This window comes from Colias eurytheme, chromosome 4 (genome assembly GCF_061535395.1).
Source record: "Colias eurytheme isolate Ceu_HAF_F1 chromosome 4, ilColEury1 Martin Lab GWU primary, whole genome shotgun sequence".
In the NCBI taxonomy this organism is placed as follows: Eukaryota; Metazoa; Arthropoda; class Insecta; order Lepidoptera; family Pieridae; genus Colias; species Colias eurytheme.
Window position 1 is genome coordinate 1,918,359 of NC_142983.1, and position 12,685 is coordinate 1,931,043.

General features: G+C 40.1%; 2 protein-coding genes across 2 annotated transcripts in view; one reads left to right on the plus strand and one right to left on the minus strand.

The window, feature by feature from the left end:
- Positions 1–12,685, minus strand: part of LOC149908754 (kinesin-like protein CG14535) — a 303,719-nt gene that overhangs the window by 94,953 nt on the left and 196,081 nt on the right. The window lies entirely within an intron of this gene.
- On the plus strand, positions 10,457–11,443 carry LOC149908755 (uncharacterized). Its single transcript, XM_090101481.1, has one exon. It carries the CDS (start codon positions 10,457–10,459, stop codon positions 11,441–11,443), a length of 987 nt encoding a protein of 328 aa, XP_089957607.1.

The following is a 12,685-nucleotide window of genomic DNA, read 5'->3' on the forward strand; positions in this document are numbered from 1 at the left end:
GTTAGGTGTACGAAACAGAGGCAGTAAAGTGCAAGATGCGTCCACCCCTGTAATAGGGAATTTTACTCGTGGGAATCTTCGATTAGGGGACTTTAAATATGATTTCTGAAACCATTTTACTTTCATGGCGGTGTCCTTTTTGCTGGTTCACTCAGACAGATTGAATATTTTGAAGTATAATATTTTTATAGTACGTTTTGAAAAAATATTCTTCTCAATTATTACAATGGTTAAGGAACGTCGTGTTCCATAATAAATTTAGAAGAAAAGAAGCTATAGACTACAAGCCCGCATATGAAAAAAATATGGGTCAAATGAACCACCACGGGACATATCTAGTACGAAAGAAGAGCAAAAAATAATAAGATTCATCACTATGCCGTCACTTGTAAGCTGTCCAACTGAGTGCAGATGAGAATTCAAAAGTACAGGTAGACTCGGTAAATTTTGGTCATATATTTTTGTACGGCATTCTTAACCATCGATAGATCCATTAAAAATAATAAGAAACCGCTCAGTGCCGTACAAAAATGTGGGTCCACCAAGTCGGAATTTTTATTTAATTTCCGAGAGTTACCGGGGGTAAATTTGGTCATTTGACCATGTACGGCATCTGTGTCATACTATTGCTATACTGCTTTTAATCCATTATTCCGCAACGCCGTACAAAAATCATGGGGACAAGGGGAAAAAATCGAGAGTTGTAATCCCCTCTCTTTCCCCACTCCAGAGGGTCATTTGACACAACACGAAATAAATTTATTTTTAAAGTATTTTATGCATAGATAATATTTTTTCATGTGCCGTACATTTTCGTTGGTTCAAAGGGGAAAAATCTGAAAAAGAAAAAATCCATATAACGAAATGTTTGCTTTATATTTTTCTAATAAAATATAAATATACATTAATATTAAGAAGCTCGAGGTGGTTAATTATCACCTTGGAAAGTCGGAGTCAAGTGGAATGGACTCCGTTAAATTGATGAACTAATAAAAAAGCTATGAACGAAAAGATGTGAATTATATTCAATCAGCCCATGAATACAGGTAAAGTCACAAGCAAATGCTAGTAATATATATATATTCAAAATGTACAAGTAAAGCGCTTTCAAATGATACCAAACACGGCATATTTATCTTAACTTTATTTTTTTACTCTGTATGTTTTGTCCGCTAGAGGGCGCCACATTAGATTTTGTGAAACCCCATATAGCCTTTACCTAGCTGGTCACTGATTATCCAGTGAACAATTCAGACGCTTCTAATGATATGTCATTTGTCGAATTCTGATAAGTAGTTTAGAAGTTACGAGGGAATAGATGAACATACATACATGACCTGTCAAAACCATAACCCTCCTTTTGCTTTGCCGTAGTTGGGTAAAAATATGTTAATGCCGTACTGTATCAAATGGCCATAAAGCACCCTTAAAATTGTAGCTTTCGTCGCTTTCATCAGCCTAAAAGATGTGGTCTGCACAAAAATGTACGGCATCGTTTTTTCCTAATTTATCTATGTTAATACTATTTAAAACAACGAATAAAGTGTAGAAAACTATTATATTTCATTAATCTACGATGTTTAAACTTTAACAAAATTTCTGGGTTTGCATTTCTCTATAACTTTTTTTAGAACGGTTTCTTTTGAACGGCAATACTATACAACAATTGAATTTTACAATATCATGTTAAAAAAAAAGTTCCCGTACAAATGACCTTACAGCTCTTTATATCAAGAATTCGATGAAATTAAGATGATTATTGGTATACATTTAAAAGAACAATTATTTTTTGACGGCATTGCTTTTAATAGTACTTTTGAGTGCTAGATAATGTTTTAGAACCGAAGCCGTACTTAGTCAAATGACCCCCTGGAGTGGGGAAAGAGAGGGGATTGCAACTCTCGATTTTTTCCCCTTGTCCCCATGATTTTTGTACGGCGTTGCGGAATAATGGATTAAAAGCAGTATAGCAATAGTATGACACAGATGCCGTACATGGTCAAATGACCAAATTTACCCCCGGTAACTCTCGGAAATTAAATAAAAATTCCGACTTGGTGGACCCACATTTTTGTACGGCACTGAGCGGTTTCTTATTATTTTTAATGGATCTATCGATGGTTAAGAATGCCGTACAAAAATATATGACCAAAATTTACCGAGTCTACCTGTACTTTTCAATTCTCATCTGCACTCAGTTGGACAGCTTACAAGTGACGGCATAGTGATGAATCTTATTATTTTTTGCTCTTCTTTCGTTCTAGATATGACCCCTGGTGGTTCATTTGACCCATATTTTTTTCATATGCGGGCTTGTAGTCTACTATCAAACAATCGATTTTCAAACTAATACTAATAAGTTTGTTTGTTTTCTTCAACGCACTAATCTCAGGGACTACGAGGCCGATTCTAAAAATTCTTTCAGTGTTAGATAGCCCATTTATCGTAGAATGCTATAAGCTACGACCAATAAAAGCGGAGTAATACGGGTAAAACCACGTTGCACAGTAAGTAGTAAATATAACCAATAATACAAATTTACATTATTTACTTTATATTTCGTTACACATTAATTATTTATTACACATCAACGTTTCAGATATTGAAATCGCTGACTTTCATTATTATTCACAAACATGTAATGTGAAATGCATTTGTAATTATTATACAAGTGATGGATGAATCTGATGATTTTAAAATAAGTACTAGTTATTTGCTATTATATTTTAGCTTTCAAAACCTTTAGAAGCTAATGATTGGGAATACTAGAAAATAGTTACAATCATAGTTTTAATTGGTGACTAAAGTGTATTATTGAACTATGTATATAGGATATTTAATGAATAACATTTTTATATATACATGTTACAAGGACAATAGCATTCTATACTTTTAGAAATAAATACGCTTTTTACTTGCTTTTCTACGCAGTACCTACATAAATTCATTTACCTGAATATTAATGGAAAAATATTTAACAATATAAAAGTTTACTTGTATGTAACAGCATACAGTCTCTTGGCATATAATATACTAGCGGTCCGCCCCGGCTTCGCCCGTGGTACTTACATGTTTAAACTATCCTATCTCTCAAGTTGGATCGAACTGCACATGGTGTGCGAATTTTACTATAATCGGTTAAGTGGTTTAGGAGTCCATTGAGGACAAACATTTTGACACGAGATTTATATATATATTAAGATATTAGGTTAATAAATGCGTAACTTTAGGTAACACTCCAAATTCTACACATACCCGTGGCCCTGTCGCTGATGCGGCTTGACGGAACACAGTGGGGTTTTGGTCGGTAGGAATCCGACATAACCCACGGCCTCTTCCCCGGAGGCCGTGGGTATCTATGCAAGATTTCCCCACTAAAAAAAAAAAAAAAAAAAAAAAAAAAGGTAACACTCCAAAGTCCTACAAAGATGGATTTTATAATCGATAGCGCTCCCAAATCTGTGTTCCACTGTTTGGAAGTTATCAATCAATTTGCACCGTCACACATTTCCAAATGTTTAGAAATAAAGACAGATGAGTTGAACTCGACTGTTTCACCCTCTATTTATTTAATTTTTTCCTCCAATCCATTAGAATTATAATATTATATGTCGAAGAGTATTTACTGTATTACGACAACATAAACGTTTAAATTAACGCAATTTATATGGTTCTCCTCTGTTACGAGTACCTAATTTAAATAGCACCATTTTCCATAAATGAAAGAAAGTGTTCTGTATTATGCTCGTTCTTCCGTAGGAAATATGGTACCTGAAACAAAAAAAGAAACACATAAATGAGATTGTAAATTCACCATGTAATCACTCTGTAATAAGATTATATTACATTTTTTTAATCATCCATGGTAGAGCAAAGCTATAATTATTACAATTGTGAACTGTAATAATTAGACCTTTTTGCTCCAATGACTCTATATTTTTTTTCTATAAACATATTGCGATGAAATATTCACTTGGAAAATGTAAAACGTACTACAATAAGGACTATAATATTATGTGTATTTTCATAACATTGTTGGAAATCTCCAAAAACTTACAGACGACTGTTGTTTCAAAATATAATGATATTCATAGCTATCTATGCATTTGACATTATGCTCATAAATACCTCATATTCTCATCTCTTAAAACCCATTTTAAAACATTTCCCAAAGCGAGTGAAAGTTCCAGAAAGAAAGCTTCACGTCACAAGCCGTCACAAGCAAGAGGGTAGCAAGTGAAGCGAGGGTAATGCGAAATTGCCTCCTTGTAAGCACGTTTTTGGCACTCGATAGAAATTGCCTTTATGCTGGATGTCAGAATGTCACAACTATTGTCCAAGTTGTGTTAATGCAGGGCAAGTTTTTATTGTTATTGTAATTAGTTAACTTTATATGTAGTAGGTACATACTTTATTAGTATATTACTATGTTGTTTTGTTGTATTAGTATATAACTATGTGTAAGTTTTGGGGGCCGAGTCACCTCCGTCCGTAGGAGTATACCCTTAACTCTGAAACCCTACACGTGGCCCCTGGGTGGTGCTAAACAGGTGACATGGTGGGAGACAGTCGTCGTGGCTATAATGACCACCCATCAGCTGAAGACGAGTCGCCAAGCGTCCGTGTTCCGACTCGATGAGGCTGATGTAGCCTTAGTGAAGACGGGTCGAGTCAGTTGCGCTTTGACAATCGGGACGATCTGACACACACTGAAGTTGCTGCATCTGGTGCCTAGTCATGGAGGTTAGCGGGATCCGAGGCACGGTGCACCGCTGGCCGACCGCTGGTCAGTAGGGGGCCCAAGTAGAGTGCTAGCCACACCCGAAAGGCTGCCCCGCCAACCAGCGAAAAATCCCAAGTTGCGCCATAGTGCCGGTTGGCGACCGGACGAGAGGGCCCTATGGACAACTTGGGGGGGCTCGGGCGTCCCCGCAGTCTCCAGACTAGTCCCCAATAGTGCGGCAACTAAGTTTGTGTCTCTGGTCCTGGTGTTAAGCGCCTCGACTCACTGCCGTCTTCATACCTACTTCACTCTCTTCTAATTCAACTATGAACAAGGCAAGATACAGGTATAAAGTTGCACAGCGGCAGCACTCCCTCTCGCTGAAAGTGGACCTAACTAACATCAGAGGTCTCCACTCTAATCTCGCTGCAGTCCACTTCCACCTTGAGACTCATAAACCGTGTATCTTGTTCCTCACGGAGACGCAGATAAGATGTCCGTCTGACTTGGCGTACCTGTCCTATCCCGGCTACACCCTGGAGCATAATTTTAAGGCTCGGTCAGGTGTGTGCGCGTACGTCCGAGATGACATCTGTTGTCGGCGTCTCCGGTATCTTGAAGACCCCCATTTTTCAGTGTTATGGATGCTGGTGGACACAGGCCCAGAGAAACTTCTCTATGCCTGTGTCTACCGGGCGCACAGCGGAGACCAGGAGACGATCAGGATCACAGAGTACCTTAGTGAGGTGGCGGACGCTGCTCAACACAAATACCCTTCCGCTCAGCTTGTGTTACTGGGGGATTTTAATGCCCACCACCAGGAGTGGCTATACCCATACCAGTGCACTGACCTAGCTGGGAGAGAGATGCGTAAACTCTCCATTGCATTAAATCTCACCCAGCTGGTCCAAGGAGCGACGCGGGTTCCTGATGTTGAGAGCCACACAGCCAATTGCTTGGACCTTCTGCTGACAACAGATCCAGACCGTTACTCGGTGGCGATTTCTTCGCCGCTTGGCAGCTCCGATCACTGTCTGGTGAAATCTGTATCTGTCTACTCGCCGCCCGATCCCAGTCCTAGGGGCTCTCGGCGCGTGTGGCGATACAAGTCAGCAGATTGGGATGAGATGCGTTCCTTCTTTGCGTCTTATCCCTGGCGGCCTGTCTGCTTTTCTTCTGATGACCCTTCGACCTGCGCGGATGCTGTGACAGATGTGCTGCGACAGGGAATGGAGTACTTTATCCCATTCTCGGACGTGGCCATGTCCGGCAAAGCTCAGCCCTGGTTCAGAGCCGATTGCAGACGCGCTGAAGCGCTAAAGCATGAAGCATATCTGGCATGGGTTGATGCTCGACACCGCAAGGCCAAGGACGTGTCAGACAAGAAGAAAGCCTTCAACCGGGCCGCCAAGTCCTGCAAAAAGGCTCTACGGAAAGCTCGATTTGACCACGTTAGCCGTATAGGGAACAAACTGGCTTCTTACCCCTCTGGTAGCAAAGCGTTTTGGTCCCTAGCTAAGACGGTTGAATCGAATTTCTGCCGCCCCTCACTTCCTCCACTGCTGAAACCGGATGGGTCGCTGGCTCACACCGCCGTAGAGAAAGCGAACCTTTTTGCTTCTCTTTTCGCGGAAAATTCCCGTCTTGATCCCACAAATGCGAAACCTCCCAGTCTACCTGGATGCGAGGTGAATATGCCGGAAATTCGCATCCGTCAGACTGAGGTGCTTAAAACGCTGCGGAATCTTGACGTGAATAAAGCCAGTGGCCCTGATGGAATTCCAGCCATAGTTCTTAAAACCTGTGCACCTGAGCTTGCTCCTGTTTTGACACGCCTCTTTCGCCTGTCGATGACGACTGGAATAGTACCGAAATCTTGGAAACTTGCCAACGTGCAGCCCGTGCCCAAAAAAGGCAGTCGTGCCGACCCCTCCAACTATAGGCCAATTTCAGTCACGTCCATACTCTGTAAGACTATGGAACGTGTACTGAACAGTAGGCTCCTGGCACACCTAGAAGCGAACGACCTTCTCAGTGACCGACAATACGGGTTCCGCCGAAACCGGTCCACTGGGGATCTTCTAGCGTACGCCACCTACGTCTGGAGCGAGGCCATAGAGAATCATGGTGAAGCACTTGCTGTCTCCCTTGATATCTCGAAGGCCTTCGATAGGGTCTGGCATGATAGCCTAATTGGCAAGCTTCCATCCTACGGTCTGCCTACTGGTCTCTGCGCCTGGATCTCAGATTTTCTGAGGGACCGGTCGCTCCGGGTAGTCGTTGACGGCTGCTCGTCCGACCAAATGGCTATAAATGCCGGAGTCCCTCAGGGATCAGTTCTCTCCGCAACACTCTTCCTGCTACACATCAACGATCTGCTGAAACCCGGTATCTATGGGTACGCAGACGATAGCACTGTTGTGGAGAGATATGTATCCAGCGCGCGAGCCAGTACGGCACAAATCCAGTCTCTACGGGAGGCGATGGTTGATCGCATGAACTTGTCCTTACAGGCGGTCTCCGACTGGGGCGATGCCAATCTGGTCAAGTTCAATGCGTCTAAGACCCAGGCGTGTCTATTCTCCGCTAAACGGAGTCCATTCCACCTGACTCCGAATTTCCAAGGTGTGTCCGTACCGATAACTAACCACCTCGAGCTTCTTGGTATCACCTTAACGCCTACTCTGAACTTTGGTTCCTTCATTGAATCAAAAGCCCAAGTAGCCTCAAAAAAGCTTGGAATTCTGGCGAAGGTGAGACAGTATTTCAGCCCGGGACAGTTGCTCAACCTTTATCAAGCACAAGTCCGATCGTGCATGGAATACTGCTCTCACCTCTGGGACGGTTCCGCCAAGTACCAGCTGGAGGCGCTTGAGGCGATAGAGAGGCGTGCCAAGAGGCTCATAAACGACGATGAGCTAGTAGGCAAAAAACTCCAGAGCCTCGCTCATCGTCGCAGAGTGGCCAGCTTATCGGTTTTTTACCGGATACACTTTGGTGAGTGCGCTGCGGAACTACACGAACTTGTTCCGCCATCCCCGTTCTTCCACCGATCGTCGAGGCGCACAGATTCTAGGCATCGCCATATGGTGGACGTTCCATGTACCCGGACTAAGCGGTTCGATTCCACATTCTTCATTCGAACCGCTAGGGTCTGGAACGCGCTTCCTGAATCTGTGTTCCCCGACGAGTACAATATGGGGGTCTTCAAGAGAAGAGTGAACCGGTACCTACTAGGGAAGCGCGTACCATCTTAGACCGCATCTTAGCTTTCCATCAGGCGAGATTGCGGTCAAGCGCTTCCCTATCTTAAGTAAAAAAAAAAAAAAAAAAAAAGTTTTTACAAGAAGAACGTATGTTTGAAGATCCCTAAAATCTGACGAGTTAAATGCATTTTCTTGAGATAATTAAGTACGAACTAAAACCTCAAATAGTGGTCTATTTAAAAAAAAATAAATAATAATAATTGTTAAGAAGGTTTGTGTATGTGTATGTAATCTTAGTAGGCCGATAATTAATATTCGTAAATAAGCTTCTATCCCTCGCTAAAACCATTTCCAAGGGAAAGATTTTACAGATAGGTTTTGTTATTAATCATAAGCTTAAGCTTAAGCAGTGATTCTTTGATTACCTACTTTCTAAATTTGTGCGTGCTTTTTTTACCTATCAACACAATATCCATTCTATTTTATAATTATTTCAGCAACACAGAAGAGTTACAATCCTCTATTTTGCGGAAACTATTCCGCGGTAAAAATGGCGCAGATTAACTCTGCACCAGGAAATGACAGTTTTTATTTTGTGGACATTCGTCAAAACGATAACACCGGACTTCGACATGATGTTGCTATGTTTTTTATTCATAGTTTGTGAATTTTGCATATAACTATATGTGATACCTACTTCGTGAAATGGTAATTGTTGATGTTGCTTTTTAATACAATAGAAGCTGCTAATCAATATTTTTAATATTATATCACAGAATACATAATAGTAGCTAAACGCTAATTATATGTAAAGCTGAAGAGGTTGTTTGGTTTGTTTGAACGCACTAATCTCAGGAACTACTGGTCCGATTTGAGAAATTCTTTCGGTGTTAGATAGCCCATTTATCGAGGAAGGCTAGGCTATATAATATATATCATTACGCTAAGACAAAAGAAGCGGAGCCAAGCGAATGTAACTGCGAAGCGCAGCTAGCCTTTCATATATTGTAATCTACAGTATTTTTACTAGGTACCTATAATATGTTTTATTTCAGGTCTGCAAGGTGAACGGTGGAGCGTAATGTAAAATAGTTTGGAAAATCCAAAAGTGCACGCCTCATAATTTTTTTTTAATAATTATTTATTAATTATTATTTTTGTTTATTTAATAACAATTAAACCACATCGAATCAGACCCTGAAAAATGAAAGGGTTCTATTCCTGAGCATACTCAAGCGTAAGAGAAAAAAAAAAGACTCGATTAGTAAAGTATTTCGGTCGCTATCGTGTTAACAAGAAAAAGGATCCGCACATCGCCGATCCGCCGATCATATGTCTTTTTGACAGTGGTGTGTGACAGTTTTGCTCTGCTAATATTTTAATAGTAAAAATAGTAAACTTACCTGATTACACTCATAAAGTACACAAAACACTTATTTGATATACAGTTTACAACGTGTAGTGTTATCTTGGCGAACAATTGTGTTTATAAACTACTAGCAATGCCCTGCGGTTTCACCCGCATAGATAGCGATATCGTTACAGTGAAAAGTCTACTATAGGTCGGACTATAGGTTTAATTTTTAATCACATGAAAATCACCGTTACCCCGTCCCGCACTACGGCCTTTTTTTTTGTTTTAGTGGGGAAATCTTTCATATATACCCACGGCCTCCGGGGGAGGGGCCATGGGTTATGTCGGATTCCTACCGACCAAAACCCCACTGTGTTCCGTCAAGACGCATATTGGTAGAATTCCTCCGTGACCCCCGCACTACGGCCTGCTCGAACAGTATACCTACTATTTTCTGTAGATTGACACTTTTAAAAATTCGTTATATCTTTTGAATGGAATATCGAATTCTTTTCATTTAAAAAGTATTTTGCTGGTATTGAAACAGTCTATAATAAAACATCATTTAATGGGATAAGGATTAATATATGTGTATGGATAACATGGTTTGATTACTGTCGGCACTTCTATTTACTTTGAAAACGTAAAAAAGTTGTTGTAGTAACATAACTACTGAAGATGGACATATAGTATCGCGGACTTTCTTGTAGATATTGATCCATTCTATAATACCGTAGAACATTTTTTTGTTCTATCTTCAATAGATTCCGCAGCGCACGCGATGACAGAAGTTTTATTGAGGATTTTTTTACACCTTGGGTTACATTATTGCATTTTTGGTAAGGATCTCTAATTTTTTTGAAAATGCAATATAGCCTATGTTGCTCAGTAAAGATGCAGCTTTCTAATGGTGAAAGAATTTTTGAAATCGGTCCAGTAGTTTTTGCGTGAAAACCATACATACATACATACATACATACATACATACTTACAAACTTTTCCTCTTTATAATATTAGTATAGATAGTAAGTAAATTTTAGTGCACAACGGACGATCAGCTGATTTTACGATACCCGCACAGCTGATTCATTAATTGGTGACTTCAATCTATAGACCAATTTATATCACTGCCACCTAGCGAATTTAACTTGTAGCATTGTGTTAAAACTGATAATGACAAACAAGTGCAATACCTGCGGAAAGTTCATTGCTTCGGCAGATGGCGTTAAATGTATTAAGTGTAATACATCTTATCACAGACAATGCAGTAATCTAAGTCCAGACGCCCGTGCCAATACCAAATGGATGTGTAAGACTTGCAAAGCGAAAAACACTTCAAAAGCAGTTGAAATAACTCCCGCTCAGTGTCATGATGCTGATGTTTTCTTGGATGTCGTATCTCCCCAACAAAAAAATTCCCCTTCTCTAATAGACGAGATTAAGCTGCTTCGTACTGAAATATCAAATTTTAGAGTGGATATGACTAAATTAACCACCTTAGTTACCAACTTCGCTAGTCGATTGGATAGCATAGAGGAGCGTGTCTCGCATTTGGAGGCCGGGTCTGGCGCGGCGGCCGATAAAGACAATGAGCAGTTGCAACAGAGTCTTGACTCGATCGACCTTTTAAAAAAACAGCTGAATGAATCCGAGCAAGAAAGGCTGTTAAATGATGTAGAAATCACGGGTATTTCGGAAAATAGTGGCAATAATCTACTTCATATTACTATAACTTTGGCTCAAAAACTAGGTCTAGCTATAGATGAGCGCGATATTGCGAACGTACACAGGCGCGGCGTGCGCAGACGAGGAGAGGGCGAGGGAAGCGGGGCGAGCGAAGCGCCGCAATCGCGCCCTATCGTCGTGCGCCTCACGCGGCGTCACCTGCGCGACGAGCTGCTGCGCGCGGCGCGCGTGCGGCGCGGCGCGGACACCGCTGGCACGGGGGTACAGGGCGAGCCTCGCCGCTTTTATGTGAACGAACATCTCACGTACAGTAACCGAAAACTGTTCTTTGCAGCGCGTGAGAAGTTAGGGCGGTCTAAGAACTGGCGTTTCGTTTGGACTCGCGCGGGTCATGTGTATGCTAGACGGGATAATAAATCTAAAGTAGTTAATATTAAGTCGGAAGACGACATAAATAAGGTTTTTTATTCATAATCTTTTTGAACTCGCAATTATCCCCAACCTATACGAATATGTTTATTTCATATTTATATGTACTCATTCTTGATTTTTTTTTATAATATTGCAATAATTGTGAACTGTGTTATGAGTGATTTACTTGGCCTTTATACACTTAAATTTTATTGCAATAATTATGTGGTTCTACTTATATGTATAAATGTCACTATGGTTTGTCGCCTAAAATGTAATGCTGTTAAATGTATGCCTTATAAGAACATATTGCATAGTATTTTATTATCTGTTATATTACTAAAAAATCTTTTGTATTGTTTTTGTATTCTATACAAACATGAAGCATATTTTTATCACCAACTTACACCTCCTTTTATTGGGAATGAGCTTGTTTTGTATAATGTAACAATTTTATTTATTATTTCGACGTATAAAATGTTTTTGTCGTGGTTGGATAAGATGCATTATTTTATATTGTTATACTTAAACAGCAATTTTGTTCATAATATATGTAAAGATGTTGTCTTGGGTGTGATAATTTATTTTACAGTTAATTTTAATTATTATTTAAGCATTACATTCACAGAAATAGAAATAAAACTTAGGCTTTATAGTGTTTATTTTGCATTTGTGCTTCCTGGAACAGTTTATAGTGTGTTTATAATTTGTTTTATACATACAAAGATGTTTACAAGTATCCTTATTGTTGTACCTTCGTATGGATTTGCCTTATTGATGGTGGTGTGTATTATTCGTGTTTCAAGCTTTTATATGTTTTATTTTATCTATTTTATTTTTTGGCCAATATATTACATATATGTACTTCATTTAAATTATATATTTAATGTATTTAATTATGGTTAAGTCAAATCTCGTAATTGGTTTAATAAACATATGTTCTCTTGGTACTGGTCACGAGGAACTTATTGCTGCAATGGAACACCATAACGTGGACGTACTGGGTATTAACGAAACGTGGTTAAAGGAAGGGGAGGAGGGTCGTGCGCCTACAATCTCTGGTTATCGCCTTGTTCACAAGCCTCGACCGCCCCATGTGCGAGCTCGCGGCGGCGGTGTCGGGTTTTATGTTAGGAATAGCTTGAATTTTAAAGTGTTAAAACATCCTTGTTGTTCTAATGTTGAACAAATGTGGATAACGTTTAACATAAGATGTAAAAAACTCGTAATAGGAACGGCATACCGCCCGCCATGGCTAAATATCGACACATTCGTTAATGCGGTTTATGAGTCGGTTGTAAGTTT